General features: G+C 48.5%; 2 protein-coding genes across 3 annotated transcripts; one reads left to right on the top strand and one right to left on the bottom strand.

The window, feature by feature from the left end:
* Positions 1–1,072: 1,072 nt before the first annotated feature.
* On the bottom strand, positions 1,073–7,216 carry BCL2L2 (BCL2 like 2). 2 transcript variants are annotated; one of them, XM_003420947.4, is made up of 4 exons: positions 5,873–7,216; positions 5,486–5,573; positions 4,578–5,017; positions 1,073–3,951 (listed from the first exon to the last, which is right to left on the bottom strand). In XM_003420947.4, exons 3-4 carry the CDS (start codon positions 5,007–5,009, stop codon positions 3,802–3,804), a joined length of 582 nt encoding a protein of 193 aa, XP_003420995.1. In that variant the 5' UTR covers positions 5,010–5,017; positions 5,486–5,573; positions 5,873–7,216; the 3' UTR covers positions 1,073–3,801. The 2 variants fall into 2 exon arrangements, with proteins under 2 accessions (XP_003420995.1, XP_010598818.1); XM_010600516.3 differs by lacking the exon at positions 5,873–7,216 and adding an exon at positions 5,690–5,823.
* A 4,651-nt stretch (positions 7,217–11,867) lies between these two features.
* On the top strand, positions 11,868–15,313 carry PPP1R3E (protein phosphatase 1 regulatory subunit 3E). Its single transcript, XM_064292312.1, has 2 exons — positions 11,868–12,334; positions 12,621–15,313. The coding sequence occupies exons 1-2, from the start codon at positions 11,918–11,920 to the stop codon at positions 13,041–13,043; spliced, it is 840 nt and encodes a 279-aa protein (XP_064148382.1). The 5' UTR covers positions 11,868–11,917; the 3' UTR covers positions 13,044–15,313.
* Positions 15,314–19,817: the final 4,504 nt, after the last annotated feature.

Here is a 19,817-nt window from a genome sequence, read left to right as displayed (position 1 = left end):
GCCAAGAAGCTCAGAGCTGAATTCATAGCCTTGCTTTAATATTCAGGAATATTGCTTATAGAATGCTTTTCTGTGCATTAATTTTTTTTGTACTGTAACACAATTTTCCCCTCATCTTGACTTTAAAAATCTGTATTTTCCTATTGTTTTGTCTTTTGTGTATTATAGTAAGATGTTTCAAATGTTTTTCAGAACTAGGCAAATATAATCAATCAATCATTAAATCAATCACACTGCAGTGGAGATAAATGCACTAGCTCTTACAGCTTGGTGACATTAACTGTTAAGAGCATCTAATTCCTTTCCCCCTAATGTCCTGTTCACCAAACTACACAATATTTTTCTACAGAGAGAGAATGGAAAGGCCACACTGGGCTCCTCTCAGCAGTTATATTTTTCACTACAATTTAACGCATAAACTCAAATTCCAGTTTATTGCACTGGATTATAGAAAGACTAGAAATTCCTGCTTGATATTTAAAATGAAGATTGCTATTCCTGCCAGACGTGATTTTGATGTGGTCCTAGACTGGAGGTGCAGAGGGATGAACTGAGTAATTCCTGGCAAGCCCATGCAGTTTAGCAGTTTGCATTAATGTGGCTAAAGCCAAACATCTCAGGGGACCAGGAAAGGAAACAGGGCCTCCCTTTTGCCAGGCCTGTTTTAAGTCTGAGGTAGGAGCAGGGTACCCAGAGAAAGATGCTCGTTATCACACACTTCTGATTAGAGGCTGAACCACATTTCAGGACTTGACAACTGTCATGCAAAGGTTTTTGGCAGGTTGTTTTGTTTTTTTTTGTGGCAGTCGCAAAGTACCAACATACACACACCCTCTCAGTAAGGCTTGGGTTGGCATAGATGGAGTTCTTGGCTTTGGGCATTTGGCTGGGGGAGAGAGTAGGGGGAGGCTACAGTTTTTTTGTTTTGTTTTGTTTTTTTAATTTCAACACTTTCCCAAATTCCTATTACTCTAATTCTTGTCCTTAACAAGGTCTTGAAGAGATGCCTAGATGAAGGAATGTCCTGACCCCAGGCTATACAGTGTAGAAGTCACAAAACCCTGCTCAGTCCTTCTCATTAAACTTCTGGGCTTTATTTATTTTTTTTTAATACGACCATTACATATTACACAAAAATAAAAGTCAAATGAACTTGATATTTATAAATTATTAAATAAAAATACAGGAATATATATTTATATTTATAGAGCTTTTTTCTTCTAAACTAACCAAATCTGTTCTCCCGCCATTTTATGATTTAAAAAAGTAAATAGTATATGCCCTAAAATAAGTGGGGAGTGGGGCTAATAACCGCAGGACCTAGTTGCCCTACTTCCGCTCCTTCCTTGGCCAAAGCAAAGTCCCTATTTGTCCCTTTGGGCTCTGGAGAGCAAGAAACACCCTCTCCACCTATTTAATCTTTGAAAAATGGCAATTACATTATTTCCTTTATTTTTTTAAAAAGTGAAATGGATTTAAAAATTGGGAGCCATCCTCAGCCTTCTTGGCCAAGAGCTAATCCCAAGGAACTATATGGCTCTAGAAGAGTCCCTATTTTCCCTGACATAAGAGTCTCTGGGGTTTCCATTGCCCTTCAAGCTAAGAAGGACAGGACAGGTCAAAACTGCCCACTGTGGTCCCATCCAAGCTGTTTTTAGGAATCCAGACCAAGCCCTTTACCCTTTTCAGAAAATAGCCCCTCTTTCCACCCAGGTGTGAAGGCCCAGAACAGGGCATTTTGGTAACTTGACCATGGTCCCTGCTGCCCCTGTTGCTAAAGGACCACAGGAGAGCTAACAAGACCCTGTGGTAGAGGATGGGATGAAGCGTCTGCCCCACACCTGGGGGAGCACAGGCTCCACTTTGAAGCTGATGATCTAGTCAGTGGTTTTCCAACTTTTTTCAGCAGCAAACCCCTTAATTCAAATAAAATCTTACCCTGGACCCCGATATGTAAGACAACTACAAGGGGAGCTGTTCTGTTTGAGGGCAAGTAGCCCAGCCTGCTCAGCCCCCATCTCATCTCCCCAAGGACTCCTGAGGCAACCCCTAGGAAACCGTGGGGCTTTGCCAAGCAGTTTGAAAACCACTGGCCTAGTTTGTCCTGAGCAAGTCAGAGACCCCCCACCCCAACTGCCTGCCACAGACCAGCTCTGAGTTTCTGGGATCAGCATACTCACAACAGACCAAGTGGCACATGCAGTCTACCACCTCCCCTATAAATACCATTAAAAAGTGCGGTCCTCTCTCAAAAGCAAAAGTCTGGACTAAACACCTGAGGCCAATTTTGGTCCCACAGTCTAGCGAGCACAACTATGTTGCCACATTCCTGGACCAAGTGAAAATCTCCTCCAAGAGGAACCAACCATGTTCTAGCTAAGCTGATCAGTGCTCAGGGTCAAGGGCAGGGTTCTAGAGCACTGTGCCACTGAAGTCAGCATTGGAGAGCAGCAATTTTAGCACCTTGGAAAGTGCAGCAGTGAGGTTTGGCTCAGGGCATGCATCTGCAGTGAATCATTTCTTCTTGAAAAGAAAAGGCTATAATCTGAATCTGTTCTGGAGGACTGTGAGCTCTGAAATTAACATCCCCAGACTGTGAGGTACAGACAAGTAACACTCATGCAAATAGCGTGGCTTCAAAGAAAATACAAAATGCTTCTAGGTCATGGTAGGTACTCTAGAACCCATATACCTGGCCCCTGATAAAGCAGCACCAAAGCCCACTGCACAGAACAGGCAGATCACAGAGTACACGTCACCCTCACACCCGCCGGGATCAGAGCTGGGTTTGTTCTTCTCAAGGCGTTAACTCTGTCTCTCTGAGATAGTGCAGGACCCACACTGTATTCTAGATCAGCATTTATGTCCACACACTCAAAAGGAAAACTAGTTGGACCCCCAATTTAGTGTTTAAGTTTGGGTACAGAGGTCCCAGGGATAGGGAACACTTCTAGTGCCTCAGTGGGAGAGGAGGGCGGCAGGCAGGTCCAGCTCCTGAAGCTTCCACCCACCCAAGCTCCACAGCCCTGCCTTTCTGTTGGAGCTCAGGAGGCAGCAGCAAGTGCGTGATGCACAGGAAGGAGGTGAGGAAGCAACAAGGCCAGCTGCAGAAGGGCTCTTTTCTTCAAAGCCCTGGGAACTACTTTCTGCAGAGAAGTGTCCAAAGGCCTGTGTCTGGATACAGTGTTTCTCCTCAGCCTTGAGGCATCAGGACAAGGGGGGAGGAAGGAAAGGGCAGGGAGCAGGGGCAGAGAACTGCCACTTGTTCTTGCCACTGCAAGAGGGTATCTTTTCTCCTCGAAGAAACCCACCACCACCAGATTAGACAAGCAGCCCAGCATGCACACGAGCATGCGTGCACATGCACTCACGTGTCCAAGCAGCCCTCTGTCACAGCCACTGCTCCCTATCACCTGAGAATCCCGAGCTTCCATTGAAAGCTGTATTCTCCCCAAATCCCACTCATCCCTTATGCAAGCTCCCCTTCCTCAGGGCTGCAAACCAAGCTCCAGGAACAGTGTCATGTGCCCACGCCTATAGGCATGATCCCTCCCACCTCCCCCCATCCCTGGAATGACTCCACCTCCTAGCCCTCAGATCTTTCCAATACCTTCCCCAATGTCTCCAACTCACCCTCCAGCCACCTGCCTGATACATTCAGCTCCCTCACACCCTACCCTTCCCTTGCTCACTCCATTCTTGGCCCATCCATTCACCCCACTTGTCCAAGGGCATTTCTCTGTTTTCTTCCTGCTCTCCGGTTCCCTCACCACACCTAGTCCCATCTGGCCCTGGGCTCTCTCACTTGCTAGCAAAAAAGGCCCCTACAGTTACCAGGGCCCCCAGTGCCACAGCCCCCGTCAGCACTGTCCTCACTGATGCCCAGTTCCCCTCCCGCAGACGCCGTGCCTCCTCCAGGGCCCCGTCCCCGTATAGAGCTGTGAACTCCGCCTGTGGGAGAGAAGGGAAGTAGGAGAGAAAGGAGAAAGGGATATCAGGAGAGGAAAGAGTGGAGAAAAGAGGAGAGGAAGAGTTCCAGTTCCATTCACTGCGAACACTACCCCACACCCAGCTCCTCCCTGGCCAAAGCACTACCATCTGCAAGCCCCCTGAAAGCCCCACTTGCTCCTGGCTCATGTGCTCTCTCCACCTCAAGTGAACCCTATCATTTCTCGGCCAGAAATTCTGTTCAGAACTAGCATCCATCACCAAGTCTTGCCTGACTACCACCCCCGACCCTCCAGGCCCTGTACTCAGCTGTATAAAGTTCCTGACAGCTGGCTACCTTGCCTGACATCATTTCCCTGCAGGCATTCCTTGGGTGCTATGTATTCTGTTCTCTGCTTTGGACCATGAGCCCATCCAGTGATTACTGCATGGGAGCCCTGGAGTGCAGAGTCTAGCGTGTTGCCCACAGTAAGGACATTTCTCAATCTGATTCTATCCAAACAAGCAGACTCGGCCCCCACGCCTCATTCCCAGCACAGCTGCCTCCTGTCCCAATCAGAGCCCCAGCCTTCCCCTGGAGACCAGCTTTGCAGAGGGACGTGCAGAGCAACAACCGAGAAGCTTCTTACCCAGCCCCCACTGCTGTGGATCCAGTCAGCCAGCCGCGTCTCCAGGTAGACCACCATCCACTCCTGCACTTGTCCCACCAGTGGCTCCATCTCCTTGTTGACACTCTCAGCACACAGAGCAGCCCCAAAGACAAAGAAGGCCACAAGGCGGCCCCAGTTGGGGCCCCCTTGGAAGAGTTCATCAGAGACCTGGGTGAAGCGTTGCTGGGCTGAGCCTGGGGTCACATGCAGCTGGGCTGCCAGATCAGAGAAGGTGCGCCGGAAGCGGGTCTCGAACTCATCTCCAGCTGCCCGCATGGCTTGGTGCAGCGGGTCAGCTGCTGGGCCCTCCCCGGGGCCAGCTCCACAAACATAACCCTTCTGCCTCAGCTTGTAGCCCACAAAGTCTGCCACCAGAGCCCGTGTGTCTGGGGCTGAGGCTGGGGTCGCCATGCGGGCGGCTGCAAGAGTCAGGGATGAAAGACTAACATGAATATATGGTCAGAGACCCCAAAGGGGCATTCGGGTTTGGCCAACCCGGAGGGAAAGGTTGGGGGTGGGAGGGAGTGCTCAAAGACCACTGGGCAGGGAGGGGCAAGAACCAGGGAATTAAGTCATGGTGGGAGCCAGGGCATAAGGGTCTGGCCATTAAATTCATATTACGCCAAATAAAACGTAAAACAAGTAAATTTTCTTTTTTTAATACTTTAGATTCCTTCCGTAATAAGAAAACACTAGCTCTATGACACTCCTACAGACCTCCTCTCTATACTGCACACCTTCTTGACTAGAGGAAGGGGTTTAGGACTTCCCCAAAGGCAAGACTGTGAAGATGTTGGCAAAGGCGCAAGATGGGGTGGAGACAAGGGCTGAAGAGAAAGGTGGGAGAGGCAAAGGGGTGCCTGGGATAGAGAAAAGGGGGCACTCACCCAGCCTGGATGGCAGCTCTTAGGACCCAGCACCGGTGGCAAGAAGCCCCCAGCTGGGGCCTTTCATCCTCCCGGCCAGCGTGGAGCCCTGGGAAGGGGAGGGGGAGATCAGAGCTAGGTGGGAAAGGCCAGGGAGCAGGGTCTGGCCTGAGAAGGGCTGGGGTTGCAGCTCCTGGGACCTGGCGCCTGTCCCCTACGTCCTACCAGCTGTGTGGCTGAATCCATGTTTAATGACTGTCCTCCCGGGAAACCCAGGGCCAAGGGCTTCCTGCCGACACCATCTCTTCTCCCGGCTCCCACCAGTGCGGCCCAAAGGCCCAACTCCTCCCTTACCCCCACCCTCAGCCTGTCTCCAACCCCGCCCGCCTGCCAGGTTAGAGATCTCACGGGTCAGGCCGCTGCCGGGATCCCGGCCGTTTCCTGGTGCAGGAGCTGGGAGGGAGGGAGAGAGGGAGGAAGGGAGGGAAGGAAGGAAGGAGGAGGAAGGGGGAGCAGGAGGGAGGGAGAGGGGGAGGGCCTGGCGCCCGGTGATGATGGGGCCCAGAGATGCGTCCAGAGAGAGGGGCGGGGCTGGGACGCAGGCCTGGGAAGGGCCACAACTAGGGAAGAGAAGGCCACTGAAGGTAAGGGAGAACAGGGCGAGGAGAACACCATGGGCCGGGCTGGGCTCGTGAGTCTCAAGGCTGTCCAGAGAAGCGCGCTGGACCCTGGGAAATCTCAGAGCAAATGCAATATTTCCAGAAGGTTTCTCATGTTTCACATACTTGTTGAACTTTTCCAGTCCTGGAGTGGGAGTGGGTGCCTGGAAAAGAGAAGCAGTTGCCTTTACCCTGTGAACCACAGGCCAGGTACCTTTCCCTTGCAGGACTAATAGACGATCACTGAGTCTTTCCCATCCTCTTTTCTCCAAGGCCTTTAATCGAGTGAGTTCGTGGGCTGGGGCTTTGGCCAGGCATCAGGGAGCCTGGACTTTGATCACAAGCAGTACATGAAGGCGACTTTTTTTCATCTTTATTTTTTTGTAATCAGATGATTTAGTTTTTTTTTTTTTTTTTACTCAACACATGAACTCCTTCTTGTTATGAGAAAGGCAAACAATACAGAAGTACAGAGGAAAAAGTACATGTCCTCAACCTCACTCCCTCCCCACCCACCTACAATCCCACCTCCTTCCTGAAGGTCCCCAATGTTAAGGTTGATATTTATTCTTTTGGATTTTACATATATAAAATGTGTTTATATATCTGTGTGTATACATATATACAGAGCCCTGGTGATACAGTAAAAACCCGATGCTGTCGAGCTGATTCTGACTTATAGCAACCTTGTAGGACAGAGTAGAACTGCCCCATAGATTTCCAAGGAGCAGCTGGTGGATTCAAACTGCAGGCCTTGTGGTTAGCAGCTGAACTCTTAACCACTGCGCCACCAGGGCTCGCAGTTCAAATTCACCAGCCGCTCCTTGGAAACCCTATGAAGCAGGTCTACTCTGTCCTGTAGAGTCACTATGAGTTGGAATCACCTCTACAGCAATGAGTTTGATTTTTGGTTTTGGTGGCACAGTGCTTAAGAGCTATGGCTGCTAACAAAAAAGGTCTACAGTTTGAATCCACCACCTGCTCCTTGGAAACCCTATGGAGCAGTTCAACTCTGTCCTATAGGGTCGTTATGAGTCAGAATCAACTCAACGGCAACAGGTTTGGTTTTTGGCTTTACATACATATATACCAAAAAAAAAAAAAAAAAAAAACCCCACTGTCATTGAGTCAATTCTGACTCATAGCAACCCTATAGTACAGAGTAGAACTGCCTCATAGGGTTTCCAAGGTGCCACTACACCACCAGGGTTTTCAACATATATACCTGCTCCTAACTTATTGACATAGTTAGGTTCCAAAGACCAGGTCATTACGTGAAAACTGGCGTTACGCAAAAATGGAGGATGACTATATCATTGCATAGCTACAAAATTACATCATTACATAACTGCCAAACCACTAAGAATCGTGGCCCAGCCAAGTTGATACATAATCTTAAATATCACAGCCAGTGTTAATCCCACCTCGCACCTCAGTGTTACTGCCAGATGTACATCATTAATGTGCAAAATAGTCAGATAGTAGATTTTTTTCTATTGTCATAAATGCAAAATGTCAGGTAATGGGACAGTTGATAAGTGAGGAGTAGGTGTATGCACGTATATACAGGCAGTTCCTGGATTACCGATGAGTTCCGTTCCTAAATCTGTCTTTATGTCAAATTGGTACATAAGTCAGAACAGTTAGGTACAGTTTGTATCTAATGTTAGTCAAATGTTTGCTTTTAATATATAGTGTAACTTTCTATGCATAACAACATTAAACATATCCAGATACACTAAAACCTCTTTAACATAATAATACAGCAATAGTAATGTTCTGATGCATGTCACAAAGTAGTGCCTGTTTGTTATTAGGAACCATTTGTAGGTACCTCAAATTTTTAATATAACAGACTTTTCGAGGGTTGGTTTGTAACTACAGTTTGTATGTAATTTCTAAGCTGGACATTCGTCACCCAGGGACTGCCTGTATACATACACACACAAATACATAGATTTTTATTGCATAAACCAAGTCATATGGTAAATATTGTTTAGCAACTTGATTTCTCCCATGATACTGGAGATCTCTCCAAGCAATTTTTAATGTCACAGCAGCTCCCCAACCTGCACCCAGAGCTCCAGAGGAATTTCTCCTCCAGAGATCGTGTCTGGTTTCTTGTGTGTATCTATCCTACACATGGCCACTACAGTGCTACATGCTTTCCTACAGCCAAGGGGCACAGGGCATGGGGTGTGAGGCAGTCTCTGGCCACAGCTGGTCCAAATGAGGACACTGGGACATTTCGCCTGGCCCCCCCTTATGAGGGGGCGCAGCTGGTTTCACAGAGGCCTCAATTATCTTGCAGACTCTTACAGCCATCACATCCTTTGGCCCCATTTGGAGGGAACCCCAAGCAAAGGCCATAAAAAGACAACCCAATTCTCCTCCTTTCCTGCTGGTTCCCTTCACTTCTACCTCCAGCCCAACCATCAGAATTCCCATCCGTCTTTAAGGTCACGGGGCGTTGGGGGGGGGGGGGTCTTTTCCATGACAATAAAAGTAAAAACTAACATTTTAAGGACTTATCAGTCACAAAATGCTTCCTTTATATGCATAATATTTTAACCTCACACCAAACCCTAAGCTTTTCCTCCTTCCCCCCCCCCCCCCCCCCCCGGCTCCATTCTATGGACAAGGAAGTGAGGGCTTGGAAAGGCTAAGTAATTTGTCCAAAGCCACAAACTGATAAGTGGAGAAGCTGGGACTCAGCCTAATTCTGTCTGATCTGAAAGCTTACGGTCTTGACACTAAATTGCTTCAAGGTCACCTCTTGTCTTTAGGTAATCAATGTTGTGCTCACAGTCTGAATTCACACCATTTATCGGTCCAAACTCAGTTCTCTCTCTCTTCTGGAGTGTACAGCCTATTTGCTCCTTTATAGCTGTTATCTCTTTAGCCATCCTCATTTCTCCTTTGCTCTTGGGCTGATCATTCCAGCTACCATCAGCAAAGTTGCCCTCTTTTTCAGAGAATAATGCAGTCTAGGCCTTCATTTTTATTTTTATTCATTTTTATTTGAAATAAAAATACTTTTTAGCCTCCAGATCCAAATATATTTTTGTTTGCCCATTTATTTATAAGCTCTTTGAGAGCAGGAGCTGAATTTTATTCACCTTCATGTCCTCACAGAGTCCCTGGGTGTTACAAACGGATAACATGTTCAGCTGCTAACTGAAATATTGGAGGTTTAAATCCACCCAGAGGTGCCTCAGAAGAAACGCCTGGTGATATACTTCCAAAAAATCAGCCACTGAAAACCCTAGGGAGCACAGTTCTACTCTGACATGTGTGGGGTCGCCGTTAGTTGGTATCAACATGATGGCAACTGGTTTTGGTTTTTGTGTCCTGATAGCCTAACACGTCCTCAGTAAATGTTGACTGAACAAATCAATCAATGCCTCTGGCCAGTTATTGAGCAGTTCCAGCCAGACATTGAAAGATAACTGCAGTAGCTGTGTAAGAAGGAAAGACTTATCTGAAATAAAGGTTCAGTCTCGGACTGAGCAGCCAGGGGAATAGAGCTGCTGGACCCACACAACTTGTACCTGGTCCAGACCTGTCAGATCAACACCACAGAGCCAAGGGATGGTAGCTCAACTTGTAGACAAGGAAATGGAGTCTTTACTATAAAACCACAGGCCATATATAGGCTGACCTTGGACCCCATGTATTCCTTCAATGCCATATTTCCCAGGACAACTACTTGACCGTAATCTGTTGTGTTGCTGTTATTGTTGGGTGCTGTTGAATTGATTCCAGATCATAGTGACTCCATAGGTTTTCTTGGCTGTAATCTTTACAGAAGTAGATTGCCAGGTTTTTCTCCTGTGTAGCCGCTGGGTGGGTTCGAACCGCCAACCTTTGGGTTAGCAGCTGAATGCTTAACCGTGGTGCTACCAGGGCTCTTTTGACTGTAATATAAAAACTAAAAACCCATTGCCGTCAAGTTGATTCCAACTCATAGCAACCCTGTACAGCGTACAATTATTTTACACCCCGAGATTTGAAGAGAACACGTCCATGTGTGTAAAAGAATAAAAATGAGTTCTGGTTAAACAGCATTCCTATGGTTAATATCAGAGTTAAAATGCAAACAGAAATGTATTATACAATAAGATGCATGTCTCACTATATTCCCAATCTAGTCCCTTGTGATTTTACAGTTAAACTACACTGTTCTTTCAAATTCAGAGATTAAAATTCTACTTAAGAGTTCCCATTTTAATACTCCAAAGGTGTTAATTATGATCATTTAATGTTTTTTACCTTCTATAACCAAGTAAATAAGATACTGGACTCTAGAGTAAGACTAAAAAAAATCCAAACCAGTTGCTGTCGAGTCTACTCTGACTCATGGCAACTGTGCTCTACAGGGTTTTCAATGACTTTGATATTTCAGAAATAGATCACCAGGCCTTTCTTCCAAGGCACCTCTGAGCGGATTCAAACCACCAACCTTCCAGTTAGCAGCTGAGTACTTAACCATTTACTCCATCCATTGTCTCCACAGCTGGACTGCTGGGGTCCAAATCCCAGCTCTACAATTATTAGTTATGTGATCCTGGCCAAGGGTTCTATCCTCTTTCTGCCATGATTTACTCATCTGTCACAGAGGCATAATAATATCCTGTACTACTAGGTAGTTGTGGATATTATGAGTTAATATTTGTAAAGCTCTTAACAACAGTACCTAGCACGTTGTAAATGCTATGTTAAGACCAGTTAGAAAGTTAGAAAGGGGAAAAGAAAAACTTGTTTTTTGTTTTTTTTCATTAATGTAAGCAGAAATGAAAGGGAAAAAAACCCAGCTCTGTGCCCTCCTTGGTCTAAGCAGCTCCCCCTGGAACTAGAACCCCACTTTCCCAGCCCCCAGAGAGTTGTAATGCGTTCATTTAGTCAATGATTTCCGGGCCTACTTGGTTCTGAAACTGATCATGAATCAGACACAGACCCTGTGCTCAACGGACTTAGAGCTGGGTTAGAAATCCTAACACTAACCCACTTCTCTACAGATGAGAAAACTGAGGTCCAGAGAAATTATGCCTCATTCAAGGTCACATAGCTAAATAGCACCAGAGGTGAGGCTAGAATTTAGGTTTTCCCGCACCTCAGTCCAGGACTCCTTCCAATGGGTAGTGTCAGTCACTCACCCTTTTGAGCGCCACATCTCAGCTTCTATTTGAAAGACTCTACTTAGTTTTCCCGACCTTCCCTTTCTGCTGTCAGCACCACCCTCCTCCCGAAGCCAGAGCCTAGGAGAACCTTAGCCGGCAAGAAAGGGAAAAGTTACTTTCCTCCCTGAGTTAACCCTTCCCATGCCAGAGGGGTTGAGGACGTTGAGGCTAGATGATCTCACTCGAACCGAAAGGGTGGAGATCCCGCCCCCTGTTGCAGCAGCAGCAGCAGCAGCAGCAGCGGCAAAGACAGACAGGGAGCCACCTGTCAGAGCGCTGTGGGCGGGGGCCGGGGACGCGACCGCCGGGGGGACCGGAGGGTGATCGCAGTTGAGCGCACGCTCAGAGCAGGCAGCTCGCAGGAGGCAGGAAGTGATGGTCCAAGATTTTGGGAGCTGACAGCGGGCCAGAGGGTGGGAAAGGTGACCAAGGAAGCAAAGCAGACTAAGGGGAGGTGAAGGCTTCTGGAGGTGACAGCAAGGAAAGTACGCAAAGGCAAGAGGTTGCTGAGCGGGGCCCAGCCGCTTCTGCGCGGACGTGGGGCGGGCGGGAGAGGAAGGGAGGGCAGCGCAACGGCGCTGCGGGCGGACCGCGCCGGGCCGTGGGGGGGTGTCATGTCCCGCGAACGGCCCCCTCGCACTGACATCCCGCGCAACCTGAGCTTCATCGCTGCGCTGACTGAGCGCGCCTACTACCGCAGCCAGAGGCCCAGCCTCGAGGAGGAGCCGGAGGAGGAGCCAGGCGAGGGCGGGACACGGCACGGGGCCCGGTCCCGAGCTCAAGGTCCGAGTCGGGGCCGCCGGGCCCGCTCTGCGCCCGCCGGAGGCGGGGGAGTCCGGGCGTCCCGCAGCCGCAGCCCCGACACCCGCAAGAGGGTGCGCTTCGCCGACGCCCTGGGGCTAGAGCTGGCCGCCGTGCGCCGCTTCCGCCCCGGTGAGCTGCCGCGGGTGCCCCGCCACGTGCAGGTCCAGCTACAGAGGGACGCCCTCCGCCACTTCGCGCCGTGCCAGCCCCGAGCTCGCGCCCTCCAGGTAGGCGGCGGGGACACGCCCTTTCGCGGAAACCTCTCCAACTCGGCCGCGGCGGGCCTGTGGGAGTGGATTTGTCAAGGAACACCCATCTCCATCCCCGACCCTGGGCGTGCTCTTGCTCGTCTCATTTGGGTACCCCGTCCCCGAGTGGCTCAAGCCCACTGTACCACCTGGGCCCCACTGCTGCAGCTGGGACGCCGGGGTGGGCCTCTGATTGGCTGCCTCGTATCTGACCCCGCCCCTTGTCACTCGCCCTGGGCTTCCCCCTCCCTTTCCTCTCCCATAGGAGGCGCGCGCGGCCCTGGAGCCGGCCAGCGAGCCCGGCTTTACCGCCCGCCTGCAGGCGCAACGCATCTGCCTGGAACGCGCAGAGGCGGGCCCGCTGGGCGTGGCCGGGAGCGCGCGCGTGCTGGACCTGGCCTACGAGAAGCGCGTGAGCGTGCGCTGGAGCGCCGACGGCTGGCGTAGCCAACGCGAGGCGCCTGCCGCCTACGCCGGCCCGGCTCCGCCCCCGCCTCGCGCAGACCGCTTCGCTTTCCGCCTACCGGCGCCGCCCATTGGGGGTGCCCTGCTTTTCGCCTTGCGCTACCGGGTGACGGGTTATGAGTTCTGGGACAACAATGGCGGCCGTGACTATGCTCTACGTGGGCCCGAGCATCCGGGCAGTGCCGGAGCCCCAGAGCCCCAGGGCTGGATTCACTTTATCTGAGAGGAGGTGCCTGCAGCCAACGGCGGAGAAAACCAAAGGCGCCCGGGGGCGGGGGAAACCCGAAGACTTCGCAGAGTGGAATGGGAGAAACCAAGATTGGCGGGGATTAGACCAAAACAGTCAAGTGGGGGAGGGGACGGGGAGGGGGGTGGGAGAAATCAAAGGGGGGTGGTGTGGGCGCAATCAATGAACTTTGTGGAGCTTGGGATGGAAAACGCTGGTTGGATGTGAATGGAAGGAACGCAAAGCATGAGAAAGGTGACCGAAGAGTGTTGGAGGAATTTAAAAAAAAGGGAGATGATGGTGCCATTCTCTTTCGTGAGTGGGCACTGAGCAGTAAGCCAGGAGAGCCCTGGCAGGCCTATGCAGTGGAAGGTAAAGGTACCTTGTCGGCATTGAAGAGGTACTATTATGTGTGAAGTAGGAGTCCAACCCAGTTGAAGTTATTTAGGTTACTCACTCATCCCTTCTTACGCACCATTGCCATCTCAGGTCTCCCACTTAGCCATAATTGCCTTGCTTAATCCCAGGAATCTGACCATTGCTCCCTGGTCCCTGGCATTCTGACAGGGTTTCCTTGTTGCCCCTGACGGTCCCTGTCTTCAGTCTTCATGGACTGGCTGGGGAGTGGTGACAGGTGGCAGTCAGAGCTCTCTCCTCCAAATTCCAGGCAACCCTGGCGACTAAAATGGAGGCCAAAGTAACTCTGGGTCTGTCCCTGTAGCCAAAGAATGAGGTGCCTAAGGGGTTGGTACACTCGGGGGCTTCCGGAAAAATGCCAGCCTGACCTTTCTGGGGTGCCTTCTGATGATCTCTAAGCACTTTATGGATTACATTTGTCAAGAGAAAGTGAATCGAGAGAATCACTATTCTGATTTATTCTTTATGCCATGGAAGAAAAGGAAGTCACTGACTAGTTGTATAACTTTGGTCAAGTTACTTCACCTCTCTGGGCCCGTTTCTTCCGTGGGAAATTAGACTGGAATTTCCTTCTGGCATTGACATTTTATGATCTGTGAGTAGTAGAACTTAGATAGATTAGAAGCTACAGTCTTCCAGCCTAGTGCTACAGTTCCAAACACATAGCCCTGAGTATCTGGTTGGGCCTAAAGATGGGTCCTCTAGTTTTTGGCATACGGTCCAGAGGCCAGGAAGGAGCCATAACCAACCTGCAGGTTCAGGGTACTCGAGGACCTCTTCCAGTCCACAGCTCATCTGTCCCTTGCTTTTGCCCTTGCCTATGCAGACTCACAGCCTGGATGCTCTGGGGGCAGCTTTGGGGAGCTACTGCTGGGCAAAATGATGCTTGGGAGCCCCAAAAATGAAAGCAAACAATGTTGGCAGCTCTCTTGAAGATAAAGGATTATGGGTATAAGAAATGGAAAACATTTCAAATCAAGGATCATAGCAACGTGAAGATTAAATGGTACCAGAAAGTGGTGGTCTGCTCCATACGCTGCGCAAGTGAAATGGAAAAGCTGGACTCCTACCCATTCATGCATGCCTTTTGACTCTCCTCCTAGTCAGCCTTAATATAGGAGTCATTCCTCTGCTGGTCACTTGTTTTTCCTTTTCTCTTACTCTATTCTTACGTTCCTTGCTTTTCTTTCTCTTTGCTTGTCCCTCTTCCTTCTCATCACTTTTTTTCTTTTAACATATAGGGCATTTACCTTCATTGTCTTTTATTTCAATTTGCCTTCCTCTTCATCCTTGTTGATCTGTGCTATCCCTTGTCGCTCCAGAAGGGGTGTAGAACCTTTCTCCAAGACTGGTTGATTCACCTTCCTCTCTCAGGCTCCCTCTTCAAAGTCTTCTAGAAGAGATAAGAGGGAAAAGCAGCAGCAGTTCCTGATGCTACAGATGAACAAGGAGCTCCCAGGTAATCAGCTCCCCACACCCCCTTCTGTTACTGATTTCACAAATTAAAAATTCTGGATCCCTCTCTTCTCCCAGAGAGAGAGAATGAGTGTGTATGTATGTATGTATGCATGTATATACACATGCCCACACATGCATTCAGAATAGAGTATGGGGCTTGTTACCTTGTCCCTCCTGTCCAAAGTCTTAATCCTCTGAACAAAGATGGCTGAAAGATAGGAAACATGGGCCTTCCTCAAACAATTGCCCATTTACACATCATCCTCATCACCTCGAGAAGCACATAGAGCTTTATGCATCTTGAGGATCACCTTCGGGTCAGAGTTCCAGCAAAGTAAAGACAGCCACTGGAAGCCATCAAGCAATGCACTGTTAAATCATCAATGAGGAGGCCAAGGGAGGATAAGGGAAGTGGGTCGAGGCTCAGTGTTTAATAATGATTTTTGCCTTATGTGTATTCATTATGGTTATGATGTATTAACAAAAGCACACATTTACTTAACTGTTAAAATCTAGGTGTTTTACATGCATTATTTTATTTAATTCTCAAAACTATGAGTTGAGTAATACCATTATCTCTGTTTTAGAGATAAAGAAACAAGGCTCAGAGAAGCTCAGTAATTTGCTCAAGGTGACACAGCTAGTAAGTGGAAGTTAGGATTGTAAACACAGGAAATTTTGAATCCAGGGCCTATGTATATAACCATGACATCCTCTGTTTTTTTCCTTTGAAAACAAAATAAAATTTAAAACCTTGTCATATATCATCTCTTATTAGGAAAAGACCATAGTTTTGGTTGTGTTCTTCATTCCTATCCTTTCAGTCTCCTAAACTGGCTTGGGGAAGGCAAAACGCTGAGAACCCCAGGCATCATCTGCTCCTCCCAGGAGCTTGCTGCTTCCCCCTGCTCCAGGTCTGAATGCACCTGAGTTCTGTGCAGGGTCAGCAAGGGACCAGTCCACCTGCCCGCCAGAGAACTTGGGAACCCATTTGAACTCCAGCCTTTCCATATGTTGGGATTCTGTCCTGGCCCTAACCAACCCCCCGCATCTGTTGGTGTGCTACTCCCCAGCCCCCCAACATTGAACAAGCCAGTTGCCCAAAGCTTCTGTTAGAAGGGTGCCCAGCCAGGACAACTCTAGATATAATATGTTTGGGCCCTCCCTGGAAGCCCTGGTTTTACTGAGTGGGTAAGTGCAAACTCCAGTTTGGGGCAGAAAACCGAGGATAATCCTGTTCCCTGAGCCCTTTCTCTGTTAAGAAGTACTAAGGTTCAGCCACTCTCCCATTCTCAGCTCTGTAGAGACGACACATGATGCCTCTGGTTTTTCCCATATTGAGCTGCCCCAGGGCCTGACAGCTAAGCTGATAGTTTCCTTGTCGTCCCAAGGCTGGACCTGGTCCGAGCCTCCTCGCACACACAAACAATGGGTGCCTCCGTCTTTGAACAGGGACTTACACAACTATCAGTGCCACCTAGCCTTGTAAAATATTTTTTGGCACCTTCCGTGTGCCTAGTCCTTACAGTATTCTTCGGAGGGACTCCCCGCTCTGATGCCTTTGGTCTGCACTCCTCCCCTAGGCCATGAGCACTGAAGATCACCCCAACTTCAGTGTGTCCTCACTTTGGGCTAAGCTGGGACAGCAGTATCACAAACTCCACCATCTGCACATAACCAAGATGAGGCAATATGCCCTTTCCTTGAACCGCTCTTTCTTCCATCCATATTTCATACAGCCCCCCAGTAAGCAAAGCAGAGTACACCTAGGTGTTAGCTGCTGCTGAGTGGATTCCGACTCGTGGAAACCCCAAGTGTGCAGAGTAGAACTGCTCCATGGGTTCTCCGTCCCCCCCCACCAAGTTTTCTCTTTTTTTCTAAATTTTATTTGTTGTTGAGAATATACACAGCAAAACATACACCAACAGTTTCTGCATATACAATTTAGTGATGCTGGTCTTCAAGCTGTGTGACCATTCTCATCATCTTTATCTGAGTTGTTCCTCATTAACATGAAGTCTCTGCCCCCTAAGGTTCCTGTCTACTCTTTTGAGTTGGCTCCATATGGTTTTCAAGGCTGTGACCTTTTGGAAGCACATCACCAGACTTTCTGAGGTGCCTCTGGGTGGGTTTGAACCACTAAGCTTTTAGAGCTGCAGTCACTGGTTTCTTCCAGCTGGTTCAGTCTAACCTGACGTAAGAAACCCTAGAAATTTGGCAGGATCTTCAGGAATCCTGTTATGTGTTAGACACTGCGTTGGGGACTTTCCTTTATTGGCTGACGACTGTATAAACAGGAGCAGTTTGGGGTATAACATGTCAACCATGAACTGGGAAGTATCATAAGAGAAGCCATTACTGTAATAGGGAGCTTGGGTCCTTGAAGCAACACTGTTGCCCTTTGCTCTCATCCAGACCTCTAATGCCTTCCTGCCCACCTACATGTCCCATAGCCTTCCTCCTGTTCCTCTGTCTCTCTTAATGAATGTAGCCCATCATTTCTCCTTACTAATAAGCCCTAACTCCAACTTCCCAATCCAGCTCCCACATTTCCTTTTGGCCCATATATTTCTCTGGGGTTCTTCTGGATCCTTGCAGCCCCTATGTCGTAGGATCTGAGACCTGAAAAGGCTTGTCTTTACAGATCACTGGGTCCAGGCTCCTCCACAGATGAGGACAAAGGTCCAGAGATGGGAAGGGACTCCAGCAGGGCCAGAGAATTTGTGCAGCTCGAGATAAGGTTTAAATCCAGGCATCCTGACCACACCCCCTCCCCAAGCTAAGAAATTAGGTCTCTACACAGATCTGCAATTTTTCAGGGCAAGGGATAACATCAGAAATGTTTCATTTTCTGCTAGTAGTTTCCATTCCCTACTCCCATCCAGGCTTGAGAAACAAAATGGACTGATAGGAGTTTGCTGTTATGTCCTCAGCCTTGGCAATTTTTTCATGATGTTGCTAAAGAAAAGAGCAGTGAAGTTGCTAAAAAAGACTGAATAATCCATCCACTGGCTAGCAAACCTGGGGAAGAAGTAAAAGTTTTGCTATGTGAACCCCCAAAAACCACTCTTTTCATAAGGCCCTCCCAGAGCCCTGTGCACTGAGCCCCAAACCCACTGGTATCGTGTGCCACACTTTAGCTTCCTCATGTAACTGTTCCCCTTCCGGACACAAAAAGCCTTACTTTTGAAATAAAGTTGAAATGTGGAAAGAAAGTATATCATAAGATATTAAGAAGGATTCTTTGTTCTGCACTGATGGTGGCAAGAGACCTCAGGCGAGATTCCCACCTCCCCCAATTTCTTCATCTTATTTCTTAAAAGACCTACTACTCCCTGTTTTGCATAGGCCTCCAGCTAGGTAAAAGTTTGGTGGGAAGGAGATATGAAGGGGGAGTTGGGCAGTCCTGGTATAAGACACCCCAACAGAATCCCCACCACCATTCTGGGTAGTGGGAAAGGTATCAGGACCCAGCCCTTTGGTTCCCTGGAACCCAGCACCAGTTGCTGGTCCAGTTAAAGGTATCAGCATGGGTAAAAGACCCTGTTTCGCCTTGGATGGGGGCTCGTCTTCCTTAAAAGAACCATCTAAGTTACATACTGCTTCTTAAACACTAAAGGAAGAGCAAAGCCTTTTCATTATAACCAAGGGCCACCTTAAAGCAAATGACCAGAAATACGATGGAGAGGAAAAGTCAAGGACCTCTGTCCAATCCAGAATGGAGTGATGAGATATAGATTAGGTAATAAAGGGAGAAATCCTTGAAAAGATGAAGTTCAAAACTTAAGTTCTAACATAGTGTTGACTCCCACATCACCTGAATGATGAAGAGTCCAGTTACCCACAAAGTAATATGATAATGTTACTAATAGGGAAACCCTAGCCAGAGGATGGAGCCCTGGTGGTGCAGTCGTTAAGAGCTTGGCTGTAAATCATAAGGTTGGCAGTTTGACTCCACCAGCTGCTCCTTGGAAACCCTATGCGGGCAACTATGAGTTGGAATCAACTCGACAGCAACAGGTTTGGGTTTTTTTTAGCCAGAGAATAATCAGATGATTCCTCATTACATCATAATGGCCAAGTCGTGATGTCACTGCGGAGCACTCAATCTTCAGTATGTGTTGTTAAGTGAAGCCAGATATGCTGAAGGATAGAGTCACCATAAGGAGCAGACACTCAAGGAGAGGTAGGTGGGGGTGTCTTAGTTTCCTAGGGCTGCCATAACAAAATGCCACAAAGATGGCGGCTTTAAAGAACAAAAATTAATTTTCTCTCAGTTCTGGAGGCCAGAAGTCTAAATCAGGGTATTGACTGTGTTGATCCCCTCCAAGGGCTCTGGAAGAGAAACCATTTTGTGTGTTTCTTCTAGCTGCTAGTGGCTGTCAACAATCTTTGGCATTCCTTTGGTGCTTTTACATGGTGTGTGTGACCCTATTTCTGTGTCTGCCCCCTTTATAAGACACCACACAGAAGGGATTACGATCAGGACCCAGGCTACTCCAATATGTCCTAACTGATATCTTCAAAGGAAGACCCTATTTCCTCAAAGTCACATTCACAGGCACAGGAGTTAGTACTTCAACATATCTTTTTGGGGGACACAACTCAGTCCATGACAGGAGGCTTCCCAGAGGTTCTCTTCATGACTTATTGTCTAGGGTCCCCTGTGGCCCTAGTGTCTTTCCAGACTTTTCCCAACTTAGTCGGGTAGTAGATTTGTCTGAAATCTTTCTTCCACAGACTCCTTCAATACAATTTTTGGTATCCCAGATCCTCAATACTTGCAGTTCTGATTGGTCACCCCTCCAGCTCCCTCCAGCTCTGGATTTTCTTAGAGACAGCACAAGACACTGAAGCAGGGTTCCCTAAAACAGGGCAGAAACTCACCATATCCAT

This window comes from Loxodonta africana, chromosome 10 (genome assembly GCF_030014295.1).
Source record: "Loxodonta africana isolate mLoxAfr1 chromosome 10, mLoxAfr1.hap2, whole genome shotgun sequence".
In the NCBI taxonomy this organism is placed as follows: Eukaryota; Metazoa; Chordata; class Mammalia; order Proboscidea; family Elephantidae; genus Loxodonta; species Loxodonta africana.
This window is presented reverse-complemented; position numbering and strand designations above follow the sequence as displayed.

What these genes read in the sequence shown, in the direction of transcription:
- BCL2L2 (XM_003420947.4), bottom strand. Translation starts at nt 5,009, where the DNA reads ATGGCGACCCCAGCCTCAGCCCCAGACACACGGGCTCTGGTGGCAGAC. An exon ending in TCCACAGCAGTGGGGGCTGG is followed by an intron (nt 3,952 to 4,577) that starts GTAAGAAGCTTC and finishes TCTCTCCCACAG; the next exon opens with GCGGAGTTCACAGCTCTATA.
- PPP1R3E (XM_064292312.1), top strand. Translation starts at nt 11,918, where the DNA reads ATGTCCCGCGAACGGCCCCCTCGCACTGACATCCCGCGCAACCTGAGC. An exon ending in CCCGAGCTCGCGCCCTCCAG is followed by an intron (nt 12,335 to 12,620) that starts GTAGGCGGCGGG and finishes CCTCTCCCATAG; the next exon opens with GAGGCGCGCGCGGCCCTGGA.